The 24,990-nt window shown below is 32.8% G+C and overlaps 1 protein-coding gene across 1 annotated transcript; it reads left to right on the forward strand.

Annotated features, from left to right (window-relative positions):
- Positions 1 to 1,964: 1,964 nt before the first annotated feature.
- Positions 1,965 to 24,260, forward strand: LOC146540175 (uncharacterized). Its single transcript, XM_085207504.1, has 5 exons — positions 1,965 to 2,122; positions 12,202 to 12,468; positions 20,868 to 21,008; positions 21,392 to 21,451; positions 22,062 to 24,260. Exons 1-5 carry the CDS (start codon positions 2,066 to 2,068, stop codon positions 22,266 to 22,268), a joined length of 732 nt encoding a protein of 243 aa, XP_085063630.1. The 5' UTR covers positions 1,965 to 2,065; the 3' UTR covers positions 22,269 to 24,260.
- Positions 24,261 to 24,990: the final 730 nt, after the last annotated feature.

Genomic DNA, 24,990 nt, shown 5'->3' on the forward strand with positions numbered 1-24,990 from the left:
GCTACTCAACACAACAGAAATCGCTGAAAATTCGGGAACCGAGGCCAGGGACATTGGACGTTGGATAGCTCATCGTCGCGGCTGATTAAACAGCTTGATAGGATTAAAATATTTACTACTAGTGGGCCCGGACGCGGCTACGCCTGCGAAAATATAAGCCTAAATAATTAAAATAAGTTAAAAAATAATAATAAGTGGAGATTTATTATTAGAAAAAATATCTGAGTAACCGAAATGAACAAACAAAAGAAGTAAAAGTAACTAAAGGAAATTCTTAATATTAGAAAAAGTACCTAAAGTTTGCCGTGCGCGCGTACTAAACATTTTTCTATATTAAATAATTATTAATTTTTGCGAACAATATTAAATAAAATCCAAAATGATTAAAATTACTATATTTTAAGTGTATAACATCGGTATAGATAACCGAACTGAGGTAAATTAATTATAAGCAGCAAATAATTACATAAAAAATTATAATAATTCGAAAATATATAAAAATTTACAAAATCATCAAAGTCTTGATCAAGATCTGCCCGTTCGCGTCGATCATACTCATACTGTGCCCCCCGAAGGTTAGGTCATTCCGAATCAATGACATCTTAATTATTTATTAGTATGTTATACAGTAAACTATAATTTCCATCAAGATGAAATGCTAAAAATGACTATTATATTTATTTTCCTAAGGATGAATATCAAATTATAGAAATCATCTAATTTTTGTTAATGTATACAAATCTATATCGGCGCGCGCCATGTATGCATTAAGCAAACTCACTTTGGGTGACGTTTTCTTAAAACAACAAACTTTGCAAATCGTTGCTTAGCAACGGCGGGTGTTACAAACATGGCGGAATAAATTGCATGTCAAATTAATTATTTTAATATATTGGTATATATCGAAAATATTACAAATATAAGAAAAAAAAGTATCCTATGGTCATCCCGAGACCCTCAAGTATCTCTTTATGAGTATTTTATCACAATTAAATTAGCGGTTTGGCCCTGATTGCGTAAAAGACATACAGACAGACAGACAGACAGAGTTACTTTCGAATTTATAATATAGGTATGGATTATGCTTTTTAGACTAGGTAAAAAATATACGGCAACTTACCTCAGTAAAACGTCATGATTGTGGCGCCACATATAAGCTTAATCATAAACACCTTAGAAAATCAATACTGAAATGAAAACGGAAGTGAATCACGAAACTTATGAAACAAAAACTGAGTTTAGCGCTAGGAACTATGAAAATATATTTTTGTTTTAAATTCAATGTTTTCAATGACCGCCTACGTCTCAGTTTTCAAGTTATAGCAGAATATGTGAGCACACGTGCCGGCACGTAACTATACAAATATGAAAACAAACTACAAAATAAAACAAAATTTGTGTTTGTAAATTAGAAAGTTCAGTCATGATGTACATATGTATAAAGAACATTTGACGTGGCTTGTTTATAATTATAACATGAATTTGAAATATTATCCATGGGTAAAATAGTGGTCGCAATTTCGATTCCCACTGAGAATGTAATACTTCTTCGCACTGATAGCTACAGCAAAGCACGGCGTTGAGTTTCGCTACTCAACAAAAAATACTTCGAAGGGAATTCATCGGGAAGAGGTTAAATCTACAATAAAGTAATGACCACGGGATCACACAACGGGATCCGTTTCCCGCTTTCTTCCAAATTTTTGTGAGAAAAGTGAAAATATTAAATATTTCACTAGGATTCGAATTAGGTTATATTCTCATTTTAAAAAATTGGGCGATGCGTGGGAACTGAAATATGTAAACACTAGGCTGGGAGATATGACGTGAAGATCTTTTTTTTCAATTTTGTCTTCACTATAACACATATATCATGTAATCTATTACAAACATAAAAAATATACAATACTCACCGGAAGTGCAATCCAAGGTCAACACAAAACTATCCATAGAACTCATGCAGTTCTCTTGTAGTACATTGTAGTTGTAAATAATAAATACTTCTACTATAACTATCAGAACAGAATTTCTGAAGTCTTGCATCAGTGCAGTACGCGCCTGCAGTATGGCCGCGCGCGTCGCGATACTCGCGCTTTGCGTGACGGTAGCGCGTTGTTTACAGGTTAGTTTATTTATTTATTATTATTATATTATTAGTAATAATTAATAATAAAGATTAGAATAAATAATATTAAAATTAATTATAGTAAGTGTAAAATAAAAATGGCGGATTGTTTGACAGATCGCGGTTTTAGCGCCAATTTTACTAAATTTATTCGAATAATTCCAAGGGATTAATAATAATAAAGTTAATTAATAATTTGAATGTGCATTAATATTTTAAATTGATTAATTATTATAACATTGGAAAATTAATTTAATTTAATAATATCATTAAATGTATTGAAGGGACGTTTTACGATAGTTTCGATTTGATATTTAATTATCTGTGTTATTTAAAATTAATAAATAGAATGTGGGTTAGTTTTTGTGTATGCTTTATTTTATTTTTTCATGTAATACATGTTCGTAAAATTCTAGATTTATATCGAATATAAATTATAAATTATTTTTAATTTATTGCTAATATTTTTTGTAAAATATAACAATATTAAAAAGGCGCTAAACTTAATTTAAAAAATCTATTATACTTTTTTACAAAAACTGTGTGTTCATTTATATAATAAAAGATATATTTTTTATAATAGATATTTTTTTAATAAAAAAAATCTAATTTTACCCGTTTTTGCATAGTAAGAATATTACGAGATACCTTATAATTATAAAGCGGATGAGTTTTTTACATCTGTTTTTATAATTATATAAATAGTATTTTTTATTTTGTTACAAATATAATTGGTTAATTTTTAATAAAAAGAATTACATAAAATTAAAATAACTTTACGTTGTATAGGTATAGCAAGGAATGCAGGGGGAACATAGAATTAGGACCTTCTGTTACCCACGCACCATTCGTTCAATTCGTGTTGAATGAAGCCGCGGTTTTGTCTTGTGACCAAGGAGGAGAAATTAATATAATTCATTTCGTCGACTAGGAATCGTACCCACTACCGCCACGTTTACAGCTCAGCACCCACTGTGACCCTCTACCACGACGGCCTCGATAATAATTACTAGTTTTAAAATTGTTAAGACATCTATAGCTTTGTAATAGCTTTGCACTTAGGTGTTAAAATTTAAGTAAGCAATCATATTTTTATAACATACACTGTTATGTTGTGTTCAATACTAAAGTTAAGATAACGTAGAGACTCCCTTCCTAAATATTTAAAATGGATTCAGAGTTAACTAGAGAGGTTTAACCTGAACACAGGCAAAAATTGGGGAGCGGAGTATCATAACATTAGATTCTATCTGTTATACCTTTAGAGCTATATAGGTAATTTAGTAGGGTCTAAAAGAAATATTTGTAAAAGCAACGCAACGCAACGAAGTATGAATATAAACGCGAAGGTTGTGGATGCGATTCCCACTCTTGTATGATTTTCTGTCTCTTAAAGCGCGGCGTTAACTTCCGCCGTTAAATCAAATCAAATCAAAAACACTTTATTGCACAAAGTAAATACAATTAAATTTCTAATTTAGATACAGTGCATAGGTACATTTTTAACAATAACTAATAGTACGATACAATTAGTGGCGGTTTACTTTGCATAAAGATATCAACGTTAAACACACAACGTTTCGAGAATTGCATGCATGGGGAATGGAATATCTTAGCAGTTAGTACTAGGTTCCCTCTGCCTACCTGCTATATACGGGATACAGCGTGAAGCTACAAATAAAAAAAATGTTCTTAAACATTAGTAACGTCTCGTTACAAGATCGTGTCACTATGCACAACACATCTCGCGTTACAAATACCTCAGCAAGTCGTGGGATAATTATGTGTTGATGTTATAATTTTTTACTAAGTATAAGTACTATTACTAAAGTCAGGGTTTATCGCGTATATTTTTTTATTTGCTCAATTAAGAGTAGACACTAAGTGTACTACACTCTGCTCTCCGTGTTTCCCCAGAATGTCTGGACTCTGGAGGCATTGCCAACGTTGCGCTATCTTGCCAGAGCAAAAAAATAAATGCTGTGAAATCTATTATTTAATCAATAGTTTGAGATAGATAAATCGATTATAATTAGTTCATTAGATTATGTACATAAAAATTCTCAATGTTAGACATACAGACGCCTAGCCTAGACGTTGCAATAGTTGCCATTTATTTATTTATGCCTTGTGAAACGGAAGATGTTTTGTCACTGTGACCTTTTAATCCGACTGCGCGATGCAAAGGACGGTAATGTGTTTAACAGTCTATGCATCCATTTATGCACGTTTCTAAGAACTCTAACTAACAGATTAATATATGTTTGTTCTTTCGTAAATGACTTTTAATCATATCGAAATAATCCTTTTTGGTATATTCCTATAATGGACTGTTCCCTAAGTCCACGCTAAATCAAATTTGTAAAGTAGTTCTTAACGTATAGTATCCACGCATTATCACCTAAGTAGTTTACACACATAGCACGGTAGGTAGAGGGAACCTGAAAACACACATACACTTCTATTCCGAGACATTTCCGAATGGCAGAATGATCGTCGCGCTTCGCCTCGTTACCAAAGCTAGAAAATATGAAATATTTCATTTTTTCGAGTGGGAATCGTACCCACAATCTGTCGCGTTTACAGTCCCACACGTCTGCCCCTACGCCACAAGTGCCATGAAATATATAGATTATTATAATAATAATTTTTTTATAGAAACAATGCGATGATTAAACTGACACGTGATTATCTGTGGTTATCTAACCGCAATGTCTTCCACCTTATACACGTAAATCGATCGCGAGCTTATCCATTTCAAGCGTCTATTTTTAATTATTGTATTATAGTGACTGTAATATATCTTAACATTAGGTTCCCTCTGCCACCCTGCTATAAGCAGGGGGCAGTGTAAAACTGAAAAAAAAAATATTATAATCGTACTTCAAATCTGTTCCTCACTAAGGGCATGACCCAAAATAGTCTGACCCCAGATTTCTTACTAACAAAAAATTAATTAATCAAGAAAGTTTGACATTATTTAAGGGTCATAATCAGAAAAAGTGTCTTTTTTGTGTCTTTTCTTGTCCCGCTACTTTGAATGCGTTTTAAAAATACAATTTTAAAGATAATTTAAATATTTTGCCATTTACGATAAATTTATTTATTAACTTAAAGATTTTTGTAATATTTTAAATGTATTATGGTAAATAATAGTATTTGTTGTTAGTTGCAAAAAACCTTTCAAAATGCTTCCATACAATTTTTCGTGTCCCATTCACCACTTTACTTTTTAAGAATTGATTTGTTACGAATGTTTATGGTTTTATTTGATTTCAGATATGTTTATATTACTTTACTTTATGCATAATATTAAATAGAACTACTTTTATTGATACATTATTTAATAAACAATATATATTAGTTAAGTAAATTTGTCCCAAAATATTGTCTTTTTGTTACTCAGGGCTAGTAACGTACAATTAAATGATGAACGCAATTATTTTGGATGGTGTTTAATATTGTTTTTTGTTGTGGCACCATAATTCTAAAAGTCAATGCTGTCGTAGCTACAACCAGTAGTGTACTCGCAGCAGTTGAGGGGTTCAAATGTTTTAGAGGGAATGCGTGAAATTACATCTCAGGGTTATAAACGGCTTTTATTTTGGTAAGTATTCTATAATTTCGTTTTCTTGTTTATGTTATTTGCTTCTTTTTACAAAATCTCAAAAAAGAACTTCAGTGCTTGCAGATGCAACACGTGGCTTATGAGCAAATATTTAAAAGGGTTAGAATTTCTCAGATTTCATTCTCAATTTCGTTATATTTCGTTACGTAACGAAATTGAGAAAATATGAAGCCTAGTTCACAATTACGGTACCAATGTTTTCTTATATATGTTTATAATAAAATTGTATCGAACCGGTGCTTGTATATGGAAGATATGTATATAAGAAAAAAAAATTGCTGGCATATGAAAAAAACTATTAGTGACTTTTCATAAAGTAAAGTAACCAAAAATAATGATTTTTAAGTTTTTTGCTTGTTTGCTTGTTTGTCTGTGTTTGTGCACGCTAATCTCAGAAACAGCTGAACCGATTTAGTTAAAAATATTTTTTATTCTGCCTGAAATTTGTTGTGATTTTGTGATTATTATTTTTTGATAAATATTTTTGTGTTTTCAGTAAGCGTCATGGCTCCTATGTCAAGTGCTGAAATACATAAAAGATATAGAGAACGTCTTAAAAAGACCAATCCTATTAAATATGAAGATATGCGGAATAAACACTTACAAAGAATTAAACTTAATTCCAGTGATAACAACTCAAATTTTGATATATTTTAAAGTGGATTTAATTTTATCATTAACTTTGTGATCTCTAACTAGAAATATAAGTTTATTACGTTACTAACTAGCATTATTATATTGTTCATATTGTCAGTTTGTTATGTTTTCTTCTTACATTTATAATCTGTTAATTCCACGATTGAATCTTTAAAATTTTAATCTGTGTCTCATTAAATAAAAAAAACAATATTTTATTCATATAATATCCTTATTTTGTTGTGTATAATACCTTATGACATCAGTTTCGTAACAAACATTATCAGTGTTGTTACTTATCAGTTACGTTACGAATTCGAAAATGTCCACTTTTCTGATTATGACCCTTAAATATTTTTTTTTTATTTGAAAATTGATTACCTAGTGTTGCCATTAAGACACTTCCATCTCCCACCTTCTGCGAAATTCTTCAGTTGCACCCTTGTGGTCCTGTGCAACGACTGACACCTTAATAAGTAAATAAATAAGAGTATATTGTGTTAAGGAGAGGGAGACTGTATGTATGTTTACGAGAGAATATCATTTTCTCATGGAAAATGAAAAATACAGCGGGCGAAGCCGCGAGCGGACCTCCCGTATAATATCTTACGTCACAAGATGCATCCGAGGTTGGCATTGGCATTAGTAGGTAATTTCCGTCGTCAATAAGCCGTGCGAACAGTAATTGAAACGGTATGTATGTATGTATGTTAATCGCATCAAATCTACTCAACCGATTTATTGTATTTAATTCTAGTATCTTCTCGATCATTTATTTTGTATAAAAGTTGGAAATTTTTGTAGTATTTTAATTTTTATTAGATTTTTCGGCTTATTTGGTGTAATTCGCGGGGTTGGTAGAGAGAACTTAGTGTCAAAATACTCAATTCGTCACGTTTCGCCTGAACTCAACACGGAGCTTTAGCTTTTAGCGGAGAAAAGAAAATAGTTTCAGTTGACTTCTTATTTACTTTTAATAGCTCTCTCTCCACTCTCAAATTCATAATTACTCGTACTTCATCTTACTTATGTATGTCGTTACAAATAGTTAACAAAATCCACATCAATGTTATAATCAAACCTGCAGCTTATGTTATAACAAAACACACACAATGGCAGGTTAGGTAGAGGGAACCAAGTATTGAAACACTCTGTTCCCCACTTTCCGCCAGATATTCTCAAGATATTGCGTACTAGTGGCGTTTTGTCTTCTAGAGCAGCAAAATGCATTTTTATGAACTGAAATGCCACATAATCAAAATCTCTACTTTACTCTATAATCAAGTGAATTATTTCCACAGCTTAGTTTTTACTCGTATTTATATGGCTTATGTTCACCAGAGATAATGTGAGATATTAATGGCAAAAGATTTTTTAAATCAGTTCAGTAGCTTCGGAGCCTATTCAATACAAACAAATATAAAATCGATTTATTTCTTTTTATAATATTAATGCAGATATATTAGACTAGATCTATAGACTATTATAAGGAGGAAGGCGTTAGATTGGAGTTAGATTTTTGTTTGTTATTTGACTCTAACAAAGGTATGCGCAAACAATGTGCGATAGCAGATATCATTGTGCTCTTGAACTAAATAATATTTTGAAAGACCCTTTATCGAGGCTAAATTCCATTAAACATCGTGGCTCAGTCGCGTGACTGTAAATACAGGGTTTGATTCCCACGAGGGGCAATTAAATATTATTATTTTCTTGGTCTGGTAAAAGACTGCCTGGCGTTGAGTTGCGCCGCTCATGTAGATTAATTCAGCTATGTCTAATACCTATTTAACGGATTGAGGGTATTGAAGTGTTTTAAAACTAGTTTCCCTATATCTACATTGCTTCTTATCACTAGGTCAATTTGGTTTCATTAAAAACAAATCCACAGAAGATGCTACTTTGTTACTTACAGAAACCATAGCTAAACACTTGGACAATAAATCAAAAGTTATCGGACTTTTCCTTGATTTATCTAAGGCATTCGACACTGTTTCTATACCCATCTTGCTTAACAAAATGGAAACTTTTGGTATACGTGGTATAGTTCTAGATATCTTTCGCTCGTATTTAACTAACCGCTCTCAGTACGTTAAAATTGATCAATTTGTAAGTGACAGAGCAGGTATTTCATTTGGAGTTCCGCAAGGAAGCGTTCTGGGTCCTACCTTATTCCTGTTATACGTAAATAGCCTATGTAATATGTCGCTGCCCAACTGTAAAATGATCGCTTATGCAGACGACACTGTGTTAATAATACATGGGAGAGAATGGATTGAGGCCAAACATTACGCCGAGAATGCTATCAAATTGGTAACACAATGGTATGACGACAATTATTGACTATCAACATTGATAAAACTAAATTTGTGGCTTTCTCTCACCGACTCAGCTCCCAACCGACTTCTGACTTTGTTATCAAAGCGCATACTTGCTCTCGTCAAAGCGACTGCAGTTGTCTTGATCTTTCTCGTGCTTTCAATATAAAATATTTGGGAATTACTATCGATTGCTGTTTAAACTGGTCACTTCATATTTATAATTTAGCCAACCGTATACGTAAAATAATTCCGGTATTTAAAAAACTAAGAAATTCATGTGATTCTGACATCCTACTCACAGTATATTATGCCCTCGTACAAAGTGTTCTAAGTTATTGCATTGTCGTTTGGGGGGGCGCCAGCAAAAACGCACTACTTTCTTTAGAACGCGCTCAAAGAGCCATATTGAAAGTTATGCTACGAAAACCTAGGCGTTACGGTACGGATTTACTCTACCGTGACACCTCTATCCTATCAGTCAGGAAGCTCTTCATAATGTTGGTAATACTCCGCAAGCATAGAAGTATTGTTTTTAGGCCTAATTGCAACCGTAATAAGTCCAGGGTCTGTGAAACTTTGTATTCCAGAACGAGGTCCGCTCGTACGCATTTTTACTTTATCAGCGGCCACATTTATAATAAAATCAATAAGCATAAGTATATATATCCACTACCTTTTATTAAATGCAAAAAAATAATTCGAACTTGGATTCACAAATTGTCCTACATTGAAACTGAGAATTTTCTTCTCTAAAAATATACACACCTTCACACCTAAAAGCACAACACGGGCATGCACGCACACACACACACATACACCCTTTCAAACACACGCGGACACACATACATACACACACACCTACACAATACATACACACACACAGACACACACACACGCACATACACCTACTCACACATACTAGATGTTATACTCGGCGTGATAATTACACTTTGTTTCATCGAGCAATAGTTTTATAAGTCTAGTTTCTTTTTCCTTTAATGATTTGATAACTAAGTGATTCAAATGTCTAAAATGTCATTAAAATTGTAAAGGGGCAAAGACGCTGGTGGCTGTGACACAGTCTATACTAGTACGGCTACCAACGCACTCCTCTTCACTTAAGAGGCAATTTGTAAAAAATTAAGTTGTTTTGAATAAATATTTATTATTATTAAAAAAAAAAAAAAAAAAAAGGTTACCAGGTTCCATCTGCCTAACCTTTTTATCTTCTTTTTTTTCTTATTATTAAGGAGATTTTAGGCTACATTACACCACGTTAATCGTTTCACTGTAACCTACTGTATGTAGGTACTTGTGGTCGGATACCTCTGCCGGTTACTATGTGTCATGTGTCATAGACCATGGGGCCGGAACTACAAATAAAAGCTACTATTATATAAAAAAGAGCACAAATTTAGCCAAAGTAAGGACAAAGACATGTTTCACAAATTTGCGTTCACATCGTCCTCGCATTCTGTCGTAAAATATATATAACAAAATTATTTTTACGATGTCACAAAGGAAACATAAAACGAATAAGTAAATCATAAATCGACCGCTTTCCGGCGAACTTCTATACTCTATTATTGACTCTAGTACGTAATAATATTCAGTTTTACGCTGTAGTAGAAAACAGAGAGAACCTAGTGTCAAGACATTCCGTTACCCGCGCACCGTGTTTATTTTGATACATTGCGTTAAAATATCAGTCTCAATACGAACCCGGCGCTTTATCTTGTTACCAGAGCAAGGAAATGAAAAGAATTCGCTCCCCCGAGAAGGATCCGAACCTACAATCTTTGCGTTCACGGTCCGATCCCCTGCTGGTACGGCCTCTGGCCGTTATAATATTCCTAATCTCGTAATTAAAATTAACGTGAACCTGATTTTCAGAATCTAATCAGAAGCGCGAAGACGCTCGTACAATCTAGTCTACGTAAATGACAGATTATAAATGTACATATTCCCACTAAATAACTGAACCCACACTGTGTCATTCAATTTTTAGATCCAACGCGCATGCCACTGTACCATAGCTACTAAGCACTTACAGATATAACAACTTGAAGATAGTAAATCGTGTAATTAATATAACAGATAAGACAAGTATGCAGCGCTACGTTTTATGTCACTATCTCACGGTATTACAAAATAAATAAAATAAAAATAAATAAATTTTCATATTCAACTTCACGCTGTATCCTGCTTAGGGAACCTACCTACCTGCTAGTGTTAAGCCAGAACCCATTCCCCACTTTTTACTAAATTCTGGAGGTATTGCGTGTTAAGTGGCGGATCTCAACGCCGCGTTACGCCTCGAAAACAGAGCGAAAATATCAATTTTGAATAAATATTTCATTGCCTGGAGTGGGGATCGAACCCACAACCAATCGTGCTTACAATAACACATGTGTGCCCCTGCGCTACTCATTCGCTATTGTGCTATAGCCCTGGTAACATGGCAAAATACAGCATTGAGCTCGCCGTTCAATACACTATATATTAGAACTCGGGGAAATGTCTTAGTGGGAACGGAGTGTATGAGTCATAAACTCGCAGGTTTCCTCTGCCTACCCTGCTAAAAAAATTAAACTTCACTTTGAGTCACTTTTCAGTGAATCTTAACGAGATTATTCGTTTTGTCATACAAAAATAGCTACAATTAAACTAAGCGTACCTTGAAATTCAAACTTTTAGTCCCAGTTTATTTAAAAATAATTTGAGTACAAATAAAATGAAACTAATTTCGTGCTTTATTACCCGTAAGCTTGTTTGAAAGCTCAATCGTTTTACAAACAAAGAAAAACGTAATTGCTAAGAAAAAAAAAATCGCGAACATTTTATATGAACGCCGTCGTAAAATTATATTACGTGTTTCATTGCCGAGTCCTGGTGCCAAGGTTCAAGTTCGAAAATAATACGTTGCTTATATAATACATTTATCCATCCATCTCTAATGGCTTAGTGGTGAAATGTCTGTGTATACCAGAGTTGCAATTTCAGTTAAGTTTTTTAATGATTTATTATTTTTCTTAGTCTACTCTGAAAAAAAATATAAGTTAGATATAAAAACATGCCCTTTTTAAAAAATTAATAAGGCGAATGTAATGAGCACAAACTCTATATGTATATTAGTAGATCTAGTCGTCCAAGATTCCATCAACTATTTTTCAAATCCATCACCAGACCAACTCGATGGTACCATATGGTGACCGTGTAATGCAAATTCTTAGATTTTAGTACATAGTTAAAACTCGACCTAATAAAAGCGTGTCAAAATATAAGAAAAATCTATCCTCAAAACACTCCGTTCCTCATTTTCCGCTCAACTTTCGGGACATTCCGTGTTGAATGGCGGAACTCGGCCTCACATATTTCTTTTATTTATTAATTTTTTTATCAATATGATATATATTTTACCATAAATAATAATTATTATTTTTATTAATATGGATATTATTTACATTTATCAAAGTTACATTTTGTTCCAGCCAGCCGCACGAATATACATCGAAACCTCCAGACCTAACAGACCCAAAGCTGACCTAAGCGCGCTAGACAGCCTAAACCAAGACATAGAGAAAAGATACACTAAGGAACTTCTGGAAGATCTAAAGCACACTAAGACTGACGCTCTTCTACTATACACGGAATTTACAGCACAAGCAGCTGATGATTTGCAGCTGTTCTTGAGCAATATTTCAGCGTTGGCACGAGATACCATCTCTAATATACAAATTGGGATAATGGATAGAGTTGTAAGAGTTTGTTTTTTTAGTTTAAATTTAGTGTTAAGATACCTTGCTGCGCTGCTTAACTCAGTGTCGCTCTTTGTCTTATTACTAGAGCGAAGAAATGAAAATAAATCGCTCCTCTGTGTTCGAATCACACCCAAAGTCGCATCACGTTTACAGTCAGGACATGAACACAGAGTTTGGTAACGAGGCAAAGTGCGGCGTTGAGTCCCGCCACTTAACACGCAATGCCTCCAGATTTCGGGTGGGGAATGAAAAAGTTAACTCTAGTGTCCGCGTTCTCTCGACCTACCCTGGTATGTATGCAGTGTGAATATACAGTAAAAAGTGGTAATCGAACCTACAACTAACGTTTACAGACGCAGTTCCAACGACGACGGCCTCAAAAATGTATTATATAAACAAGTAGTTAAAAGTCCTAAAGTTATATAAGACGAAGCATCCGCTATCTCGTCTTAATGGAGCGTCTATCGCTTCGCCCCACAAACCCTGAACCAGTTGGACTAATATCAGAATTTTGTGAATGTAGTGCATTTTGGCACTAAAATATTTTGATATTGATAGAAGTACATTAGTGGTACTGATTGGGTTATATGATTATATGTTTAGTTGTTTTGGAAGACACTTTAATGCTATGAAAATAATTTGAAAATAAAACCTATTTCAACGGCGGTCGGGTTACCTAGGGAGAGAATGGAAGTCATTGCCGGCATCTGTGTTTCCTATGACTTACAATAAGGGGGTCTTCAAAAACAGAGTCAACAGGTACTTACTAGGCAGCGAGCATCACCGTAGATCGCATCAACGCTCATTAGGCTTGATGCGGTCAAACGCAAGCCTATTCACTATAAAAAAGGTCCTCTCCGGAAACCCGAAAACAATTCAACGATTTTGATAACATTTTAACTGTTCCCTTAGTTGAGCTGATAGTGTAAGTTACCAATATTTCTTTAAGCATTGCATACAAATGCATTAAATCCATAAAATAAATACAACACACACTACCAAATGTTTTACAATATACCCACATGTAAAGTGGTATGGCAACAGGTTGCTATGGCAACGCGTATTGTACGCGTCAAACAATTAAAGCGTACAAAACGTCTCACATATGTAATATAGTCCATTTTAACTACCTAGGCAACCTGTAGTATATGTTAGATATATTTTAGTACTTACACGTTTAGATGTTACCGGTTATACGAGATAACCAGAGGTTAGAGTTCTCAGGGACTTAAAACTCATATACAAGCCTTATTTATCGGTTGTGTTCCATTTTGAGGACACGGGGACGACGATTGGGAATTTGATTCCTACTCAGTTGTGGATTGGATTCCCACTTCAATCTGGTAACAATTAAATGCGCGGCGTTAATTTACGCAACTCAACACGCAATGCCTCAAAAATTTGGCGGTTATTAAAGTATTGTCTTAACACTAAGTTCTGTCTACCTTTCTATAATGCGGTATACATCGTGAAGCAGAATAAAATAATTTAAGATATACAACTATTAATCATAGATTACATATGAATTTCAAATATAAAATAAATTCCAAGCCATGATGTATGTGGTAGACAAGTTGGCTATGTTTTAAAAGCTATGTTAATTTTATGGCAACCTTTGAATGCATAACTGGTTGCGAATGCCTACAGTAAATACAAATTAAAACATTGATGTGACTCAACCGGTCATAGTATTAATTATTTGTTTTTTGCAACTTCACGCAGGGGTGGGTAGAGGGATAACAAGCACTATTTCTTCTTACCCTTTATAGTAAACTCTAAATATTCATTCCTTTGAGTACCAATGGAACCCACAACCCAGTTCACTGTCTGACTCATGTAAGGATATGCCAAGATGATGACTTCTAAATTATTGCTTTTTTTTTTTATTTACATTCAGGGTTTTTTTGATTGTTATTTCTTTTCTCTAATAACGAGGCAAAGCGCGCCTTTGATTTCGGTCACTCATCACGCAACCTCAAGAATCCGGCGGAAAGTGGGGAACGGAATATCTTAACACCCAAATTCTTTCTGCCTGCGGGATCTATATGCGGGATTCAGCGTGAAACTAAAAAAATAAGTATATCCTAAAAATGTTAATTGGCAAATTTTTACCTATATTGGTACAAGATGATTATAGATTCGATTCCCACTCGGGTTGCTGGCTATTTTTAAATTACATACTTTAATTTCGCCGCTCTGGTTTGACATGGCGTAGTGTTAAGTTGTGCCTTTCAAACTGTACTTAGTTACTAATAACTCACTCTCATTAACCTGCATAATATAAAAATACATAAAAAAAATCATATTATTAAAAAAATATATGGTAATGTTTCAACACAGAACTATAAAGTAAAGTACCAGTTAATCAACTAAATTGACAGTAGTATCTATTACCGCTGAATTCGACTAGACTACTACCGCACCTTCAAATTCCTTAGCTATAGGTTAAGAGACAATACCTATAACCCACAAAATTTTTGAACTTGAATTGCTAGACGTTGCATGTTGGAGCGCACAACTTAACGCCGCGCTTTTTCATACTGCCAGAACGAGTCAATAAAAATAATTCATTACTCCTTTGACAAAATAAGTATTTGCTCTTTTAATACCACTTAAATGCTAATTGATGTTTCTAAGTGCAGAAGTAAACTGAGGCCATCGTCGCGCAACGGCATATGTAAACGCGACGGTTGTGGGTTCGATTTCCACTCACTAAAAAACCACTAAATTATACCTAAGTTTTAAAATCGAGACGAAATACAAAAGTCAAAAGACTACTTTCCTTAAAAAAATAATCACCAAAACAGTCACGTATCGTTTCAATGGACGCCTTTCTAAAATGCATACGAGATGACTCTTGCTTGTTGAAAAGATTTTTGGACTTTCTTTAAATTTATGATTTAATGAATTCTGTGGTCTAAATGACACAATGGGACAACCTCTCACAAAAAAAACAGTGGTTGTGGGTTCAATTTCCATTCCATTTTTCACGCACGACGTTGAGTTCCACTACTCAATACGCAATGTCTCCGCCAGTGGCCAATGCTGTCAGGAAAATGAGGAATGAAAAAAAAATACACTAAGTTCTCAGGTCCCCTCCGTGTTGTGATGCTGTAGAGTTTGTTTGTTTGGTTAGAGGCGCTAATCTTAGACACTAATGGTACAACTCCGTTCGATAAACGGACTATCCAAAATAAATTCGTTTTGTTTTGGATAGTCCATTTATCGATAAATGTCGAGATTCCGATGTAACCCACTGTACCTATCAAAGTTACCTCGGGCACTTAATAAATGTCAGACAGAAGGAAAAACGCCAGTTTATTATAATTATATGCCTTTAAAATGTACATAAAATATTGAAATGAGTAATAGGCACTGTAATTTTACAGTATTGTTTATTTTCATGTAAATTTATAAGAAATATGTATATGACGCTTAAAGTAAATAATGACACAACATGAATAAGTCTATTCTCTAAGAAAACCCTGATAGTGCCTGCGAGGATAGTCGCCAAGGATATTTTAGACGATTTATTGCTTTGCAATGTGCGAAAGGACAATTGTAAATTTTATGGTTCTTAGGTTGTAAAAAAGGAGTTTTTTTTCTTGTAATTGAAATGAAATATATATATACTCACAGTTTTATATGACATTCTACCGTAAGTTTCGCCTTCTTCTTCGTTTCGATATATCAGTCTGTTATACATACATATATTATAAGATTTCTAAGTGCATTAGACTCGTTTCCAAGGAAACTATCAGTCGCCATTAACGGCTAGATATAGGTCTCTTACACAAACGTGCAGGCATCTGGATACAGCTGTTCTGTTTACTAATATATCAATGAAATTTACATAGTTGCTACTCGGTGCAGGGATGAGAATATAGGGATAATTATCAAAATGAATAAAAAAAGTATATGATTTATGTCCCGCATATAGCAGGGTAGGAAAAGGATAAAAGGTACAATAACTACTTCTGTGTTTGAGATAGTAAAGTGATCTGTCACTTTCTTTTTTCTTAATTAACATTAATAAAGAGCTAAAAAACATCACTTACTCACAATTCTATTATAGAAGATGATAGCCAAATTGGCACGATTAACAAAAGCGAAAGTTATTGATAGATTCATTAAGTTTTTTTTATATACTGTATTTCATTCGTTATATTATGTCATATTTCTGTGATATGACCACAGTGTCAGAAGGATTTTATCTATTTTAAGAGATTTTTAATATTTAACCAATCGTCTTACTTTAAGGTATAATAGAGAAAAATCATTTTATTCCCGGTCTTAAAGGAATTTATGAAATACTTTTCTTTTAGAGCTCCCCTAATTTTTGAGTGAGACACTGAACGCCGCGTTATGTTTACCATGACAGGGAAATGAGAATAAAGTACATGAAATATACTAAAATATGTAGATAGATACATAGTACTCCATATATCTAGATCTAGATATATTTCAAGTGCACTCAATGAGTCATCCTCTAGTCTTTTATTTGTCATAGGTGCATTTGTTATTCTAATCTGCTTAGTACCTAGTACTACTTACGGTAGTTATGCCGTGTTTAGTGAATCTTTGATTGGTAATAAAGATGAATAATTTTTAAAATAAACATTTAAAACAATATCTTATTAACTGAGATAGTTATGAGTTCAAATTAAATTTTAAGTATGTCATCGGTCTACTAAAAAACTGGAAATAAAATTTACAAAATCTTGTTTTTTAAAACATATATGTATACCTAATATAAAAATACATATTTTCTTTTCCCGGACGTTGAACTCTCGAATTTCGTCTTTATACGTTAAACTAAATAAACAATCTTTTCCATTCAACATTAACACGTACATGCACGTAATATTTATTATTACAAGGGCATAATGCCAAAATCTCTCGTGATGGATATTTTCATCTTAGACGATCGTTGGTACTATTTGTTTTGTAAATATAATAATCATAGCTTCACGCTGTATAACGCTTATATTTATAGCAGGGTGGGCAGAGGGAACCTAATGTAAAGACACTCCGTTACCCACACACTGCCCAATTTTCGAAACATTGCGTATTGGCTGGCAGAATTCAACGCCAAGCTTCTTCTACCAAAGCAGGGAAAGCAAAATATAAAAAAATAATTCCTCCGAGTGGAAATCGAATCCACAACCTTCGCGTTAACAGTCATTCTCAAAATAAAATGTGCGCCTAAAAAACCTACTTAGACGTAAAATTCCAACCCATTATCATGTTAAAATCGAAATCAAATTGCAACTGCACTATAAAGATGTCATTGTAAAGGCATGTGCCCATGAACTAACAATGTCATGGCTTACAACACAATGAACAGAGGTATAATAGGTTCTAATCTAACCTTCTTAGTGAATTATAGTAAATTAATTAATTTATAATGTATGCATCGTACAGTATGGTCGGCAAGTCGTGGTCTTTGAAGTTAGCCGTAGATGGCTGCGTAGTACAGTACACAATGTGTTCAGAAAACCTAACGCCAGTTCTCGTTGACCGTACTGTACAGGTTACATTATATTGTAATAGTATATCGCTAATTTATTACAACATTATTTTTTGCTTCAAAATGGCATACCAGACAAAGGGAACCTATTGTTAAGACACTCTGGTTTAAGTAGACACTATTAAGACACTCCGCTTCAATTATGACATTTCCCAAAACATTTAATATTTTATTTTCAAGAGTAGGAATCGAACCCACAGCACTTGGAACGTTATATGTGTTACATTCATTTGACCGTATGGGTTAGAACGTAGACCGTAGAAAAACATAAATAAATTATATGAGTTTAAATCGATTATCACAAATATGTTACGTGGTCAATAAAATGGTAACTCCTCATTAACCTGCGTGATTGTATGATTAACCTGTTTAATGATAATGATGAGCTTACTCAGATTGGTTAGAGTCCACTTTGATTAATACCTATGATCTCTATTTACTTGTCATATAGTACCTAACACATTTATTTTTAACTTTTTACTGTTTCTACCATATTACAAGGTATAGAGGAAATCTAGTATTAAAACATTCCGTGTCTCATTTTTGCGTGCAGCCTCACGTGCTTCGTCTTGTAGCCAGAGCAAGAAAAAAAAATAACTTACTCTAATTGAAATGGAACTCACGACCATTAACGTATTTGGAGATATTTTCTGGCACGATCTGGATTTTATCTTTTGGATATATATATTCGTGTAAAAGATGTGTTTTTTTAAATTTTGGGGGCCAATTTTGTGTTAATTATATTTCTGGGGTGGGCACCAGACTATTCTGGGGTGGGCATGGACCACCCGACCTTCCCTCTTCCTACACCCATGCCCACGATCGTCTTATTTACAGTCAGACAGACACTGTGGCACTGAACTAGAGCAGCTTTAACAAAAACATTTAGACCAGTTTAATTTATTTCACATTCAATACACATTATATTGGCGAAAGGTTAAAAAATATCTAATGCAATACTTTTTACTTCCTTATATTGGACAAGCAGAGAGTAAGTACCAAGAGTTAAGAAAATCTTTTCTTCACTTTCCGAATTAGAGACGATCGGGGAAAATCTAAATGATTTAAATATAATCATTCTCCCTATACTATCTGGGCCTGTCAGTTTGTATGGAAATTCAATAAATTTATAAATCACTCTAGTACGAAACAGGTTGTTAGAATATGGGCATACAGACTTGGTGACATATTTTACTTTCATAACACCACCTATTCAAGACTGTCTATAGTTCTTATTTCCTAAGAATATTACATAAATTTCTGAGTAATATTTCTGGGGTAGACACAAGACTCCCACCCCACCTCATATTTTTATGTCCAAGGTTACGAATAAGTGGTAACATTACTAGAAAGGTTTTTACGAAGCTTCGATGCCCAAAAATAATTAATTGCCGAGACGCATTCACTGAGATTTTACCTAAAGGAGACCAACACTTTAAATCGGAATTTAATTACCAGCAATTACACTATTTGCTTGGAATTTTTATTAGAGAAAATCTAGTTTTAAAAAACATCTTATTTCTCTTGTAACAAAGTTCAAAATACAATAAACATTAATACGAAACGATAAGAATGTTGTCGACCGATTTCTTTAGATCATGTTTTGCTTAATACGTAGATACTAAAAAAGTTTCCTTAAAAATTTCATTTGATTATTTTTATATATATATATTTTATTATAATAACTTTTTAAGATCTACACACAGAAATAAATTAGTATTGAATTATTCTGTTTTTAGGGTAGCCTCGAAAGATAAAACGGGATTCTCAAAGAAATTTTAATTTTCTGTGTGCCTGCCATTTTTCTTAAGATCGCTTATTGAAATAAAAATCTGTTAATAAAAAATTAATATCAAATATTATATTTGACGAAGTAAATGTCAATCAAAAATACAAGCTTTATACATTACTTTTGCCCCATTTTGTACGAAGATCTTCGCAAAATAAAAATCTATATGGTAATTCTTCGATCAAGAATAATGAAATTATATAAAGAATGAAAACTTATAGTAGAAATTAAGGAAACATCTAATAAATGGAAATTTATAAATATATTACGAAAAGACAACCATTACGCTATTACTAATTAATACATAGATATCAACAACGTACTATAAATGTACTAATAAATATAATATGAACTCACTAGCAACTAACTACCCACGCTCGTAACTACAGTTACAACGTTATGACGTCACGTAACAGTTACATGACGTCCGAGCAACGTTTGTTTTGCCAACCTTGACAGTGACGGCTGGCGACTCGTGGTGCGGCCAGGAAACTGGCTACTAATATATAACAAGTGTAGGACGGAGGTGTCCTAACACTAGGCTGCCTTCTATGTATATGAGTATATGAAACTGTGTATTGAGTAAAATAGGCCTTCCATGAGGAACGGATTGTCTTAGTACCATATAGGTTCCCTCTACCTGTCCTGTCAGCGTAAAGCTAAAAAACACTACACCGCTAGTTTCATTGCCGCCGTAACACGATGAGCAACAGCCGTCAACTAAAAGCGACCAAGTATAGATCGTTCAATTATTTATAATAACATTGTCAATAGTTCAATATTTACATGAAAAATACCAGCTTGAACAATAACACACAATGTCTCGGAAATTGAGGAAAGTGGGAAACGGAATATCTAAACACTAAGTTTATTCTGCCTACCTTCTAGCCGCCTCGGTCATTTCTATCTTAAGCCTCTTTTAATCTTTGTCTATACAGCCCTATGAAAATTTTACTATTGTGGTATTTTCCCTCATGTTCACGCTGTATCCCGCACATACATATATTTCCACGAATGAGAATCGAACCAACAACCTGTCAGATTGTTGTGATATTTAATTCTTTTTTTTTATTTCAGCCAAAGAAATGCAGAGACGACTTCGAGAACAGTATTAAAAAGATAGTATATGACTCACATCGTGTTGCCAGCTTCAGCGGAGAGAACCATCACAAATACTTTTTGGGACACATGATTGTATTTAAAATGCATTTAAATAGGGTGAGTGGAAATATCCTTTCTATTTTAAGAAAACAGCTTAGTGATATAATTTTCAAGTCGTTTATAGCGCGACAGGCTGTCGCGTTCGTTTCTTACTCGAGGAAATTATATGTTTATTTAAATTTGTGTTTCTAATTTTTTGCTCAGTGTCGAAGTGAAGCGCGGCGTTGAGTTCCGCAATGCAACACGCAATGCCTCCAGAATTCGACGGAAATTAGGGAACGGAGTAACTTAACACTAGGTTCCCTCCGCCTACCCTTCTGTGTACGGGATACAGCGTGAAGCTGATTTTTTAAACTTACCTTTATTTATTTATATTTTGTTAGTCTAAAGATATAGATAAGCTAAATAAAAATATTAAAATATATTTGTTCTTATTACAGAGTGAAAATTACATCAGCAAGTGTGAAAGGATAATGACAGGATGCGGCATCCATTGTGAAGTAAGTTTTATTTTTTGTACTTTCAGGCTGTATCCGCCATTAAAGCAAAGTAGGCAAAGAAAATCTGGAGTGAAGACGCTCCCTGCTCCTCTTTCAGCTTACTTCCGAGACATTGCTGAGTAACGGAACCTAACACCGCAGTTTTTTTGTTTTACTAAAGCGGTGAAATTAATAATTTACACATTCCTCATTCGTTGCAACTATGAATGAATTGGTTTTTTTTTAATATATTGCAGGAGACTCAATAAAGGTTGTAAATAATATATATTCCTGTATTTAATATTAGAATATCTTTTTATTATTTTGTTTTATTTCACGCTGTATTACATATAGAGGAATCTAACTCCGTTCCCCACTTTCCGCCAAATTTTCAAGACATTGTTCGTTGAGTGGCAGGAATAACGCAGCGCTTAACCTTAATCCCAGAGCGAAGAATTGAACTTGTTTAATAAATTATTCGTCCCGAGTGAAATTCGTACCTATAACTGTTGCTTTTATAATTACCTGCCACTGCTTCTCGACAGTCTCTCTATCATTGTTTATTTCTTAATTAGAATAAAATTTTAAAAAATAAGCAACAAATGCTAATAATTTATTTCTTATTTTACAGACTACCCCCAAAATGATAAGATGGCGACGTCTCGCTCTACATGAACTGAATAGAGTTAAAGATGATATCCAACATTCTAGAAGGTCCTATAAGGATCTTCTTGTACATTCTAGAAGGAAACTGAAAAGATTGAGAATAGAAGCACAATTGTTAGCCAATAAGGCTATAGAAAAGGTGAAACTGTGTAGATGTAAAAATACATGCTAATATAGTATAGGAAGGAGGTAACGTACAAAATTAATATATACATATTTTTACCAAAAAATTTTTTAGGGATTTTTATTTGTTTTTTTAGATATTTTTTATTAGTAAGTGAACACAGATGTTGTTTTGGCAGTATATTATTTTAATATATACTCGTATAAACATAATTAAAAAAAATATATAAATCGTTATTTTTATATGAGGTACAGTGAAAGTTATAAATGGATTGAAATTTATGAAAAATATAGAAATTTCATAGTGTTAGAACATTGTTGTTGAAATGTTCATATCGAGTTATAATATGTGAATAACTTATTTTAAAATTTCCGTACTTAAATATATTCTTATAACGGTATATTGTGCTTATAATAGTAATAATCTAAATATATGTAACTAATACCTGTATTAAAAGAAGTGTTCATTATAGAAGAAGTATAAAATAATTAAAATATTGTTACTAAAAAAATTTAATTAAAAATAAATTAAAAATTAAAGTAAGTATTAGTTTAAAAAATTGGCCAAATTAAATACGTAATTGAAACTGCCATGACGAATTTAATGGAGAGTGCTTGAAAAAATATGGACGAAAATTGTCATGAAAATAATAGCATTAAATTATTTATATTTATACCCTCTCATTTATTCATATCATTTCATATAAAAAATAACATATTAATTATTTACTTAAGCATATTTATGATGATGATTTAAAAGGAACAAAAAAGATTTAAATGCTATATCCATTTTATTTTAGTTTATGTACTTACTATCTTTCTAATTAACTTATTAATTATTTTTATTATTTATATAAATGTATAAATATAACTCATAAATGTACACTATCGATGCACCTGGCTAATACCTAGCGCATGATATGGTGATGGGTCACAGGTTCCATAAAAAAGTTGTTTACACTTAACTTAGAGAATAGAGTGGCGTCACTAAATTCTACTATCTCTCCACAAAAAAGCAATCATTAATGTTACTAGCTCTGATTGATGAACTAAAAGATACATACAAACGATAATAGGAATGTGTTCAGTTATTTATGAAATGTATACAAAAGGAAAGTAGGTATAGTATGTCTTAAAATATATTCTGTTACTTTATATTTAAGGAAGAATTATATTTCTATGCTTAAGTGTTCTTTTAACATTTTTGTGTAACAGTTATTAATATAAATTTAGCCTCAATATATATTTTTTATTTTTACAAATTATTATATTTAGAGATTGTACATCTAACGTTACCGTAACATTACGAGGTTAACTTAAAATTAAATAAATACACTGTCAAATAACAAAATAATTATGACCTTCGTGATAAAATATTAATTAGAAATTCATTTAGACAAAATTATTTGTGCCATACTTAAGATAAAACATAGATTTGTGTTAGTATTTTTTGGATATGTTATGATATGTTTTTGCATTGAATAAGAAAGAGTAATATATTATTAGCGTAAAAAGTACAATTATATAGTAACGAGGCCGTAGTGGCGCAAGGGAACAAGACGGCGACTGGGTTCGATGCCCACTTAGATTCTTAGGTTCCTTCAGCTTTTCTTCTATGTGTGTCAGTTACAGCGTGTTCTGTATTTTATTATTACAACTTATGGTTAACTTTAGTAAAAATGTTGCTATTTTATATTAAAACTTTTTAATTGTACATAAAAGAGGATACTATATGCAAATATAAATTTGTAGCAGGAAAAAAATGAATTTTTATTTCCTCGCGTAAAAATCGAGCCCACTACTTGTTTTGTTGACCCTCTGCGCCACAACTGGCCTCAAAACTATTAATTAATATTATTAAGAAAATATATTATAACCTATTTTATGTAGCAATTAGTACTTAGGCACTGTGATAGTTGGTATATTAATTTATTTCTAGAGCAGATTTCATATTTAGAGTGTATAATGTATGTAGTTTTTGTTAACAGTATGTTGTTGTTAAGTTAACCAGATTATATTTTTAATAAATTTTAACGAAATATTTTTGTTGTTTTATTTTATTTCGTGTTTAGAATATCAATATCTAAGGCTAAGTAAAAAGAAACATTTGGATAGTCAGATAGTGCAGACTAAAGTAAGTTTTCATTAGGTTTTCTGTATATATAAAAAAACTATATATTAATAAGAAATATAATCACAAATATAATTGCGTAATTTAATATATAATTCATAAATAAAGCTATTACTGCAGCATACTCGCGCATATTTGTAATAACAAAGGTTATCTCATACGTATGTACTGAGTGAAAAAAAAATATTATCTTTACGCATCCATTACTTTATTTTGCGTGTTGGGCTTACAATTTATTGTTAAAACTCTCCTTTCTCCACTGTCTGTTTAATTGGACATAGTTTTTGTATTGGATATCAATGAAGCTTACAAAGAGCATCTTTTAAATCTGAATATTTTCTGCAATAGAGATTTATGTCAAGTAATATCTCAAATTTATTTTTATCCTAATATCTCAAATTTATTAGTAACAGAAAGTAAAGGTATTCGGTCGATATAATTACAATAATTAAGAATTCGTCAGAGCCCATCGTAATTCGTAACTAACGTTATGTCTAATTGTACACGTTACAGTTGTGGGTTTGATTCCCTCAGGAGATGGGATGTTTAAAAAATTACATTTTCACACGATGCTAAAGGTCATTGAAAACTAAACGAGCCGGGTGGTTCTTCATCCGGACACGCAAGTCAAAAGCTTTGC

This window comes from Heliconius melpomene, chromosome 3 (assembly GCF_056956725.1).
Source record: "Heliconius melpomene rosina isolate 202511_hmr_F chromosome 3, ASM5695672v1, whole genome shotgun sequence".
Classification (NCBI taxonomy): Eukaryota; Metazoa; Arthropoda; class Insecta; order Lepidoptera; family Nymphalidae; genus Heliconius; species Heliconius melpomene.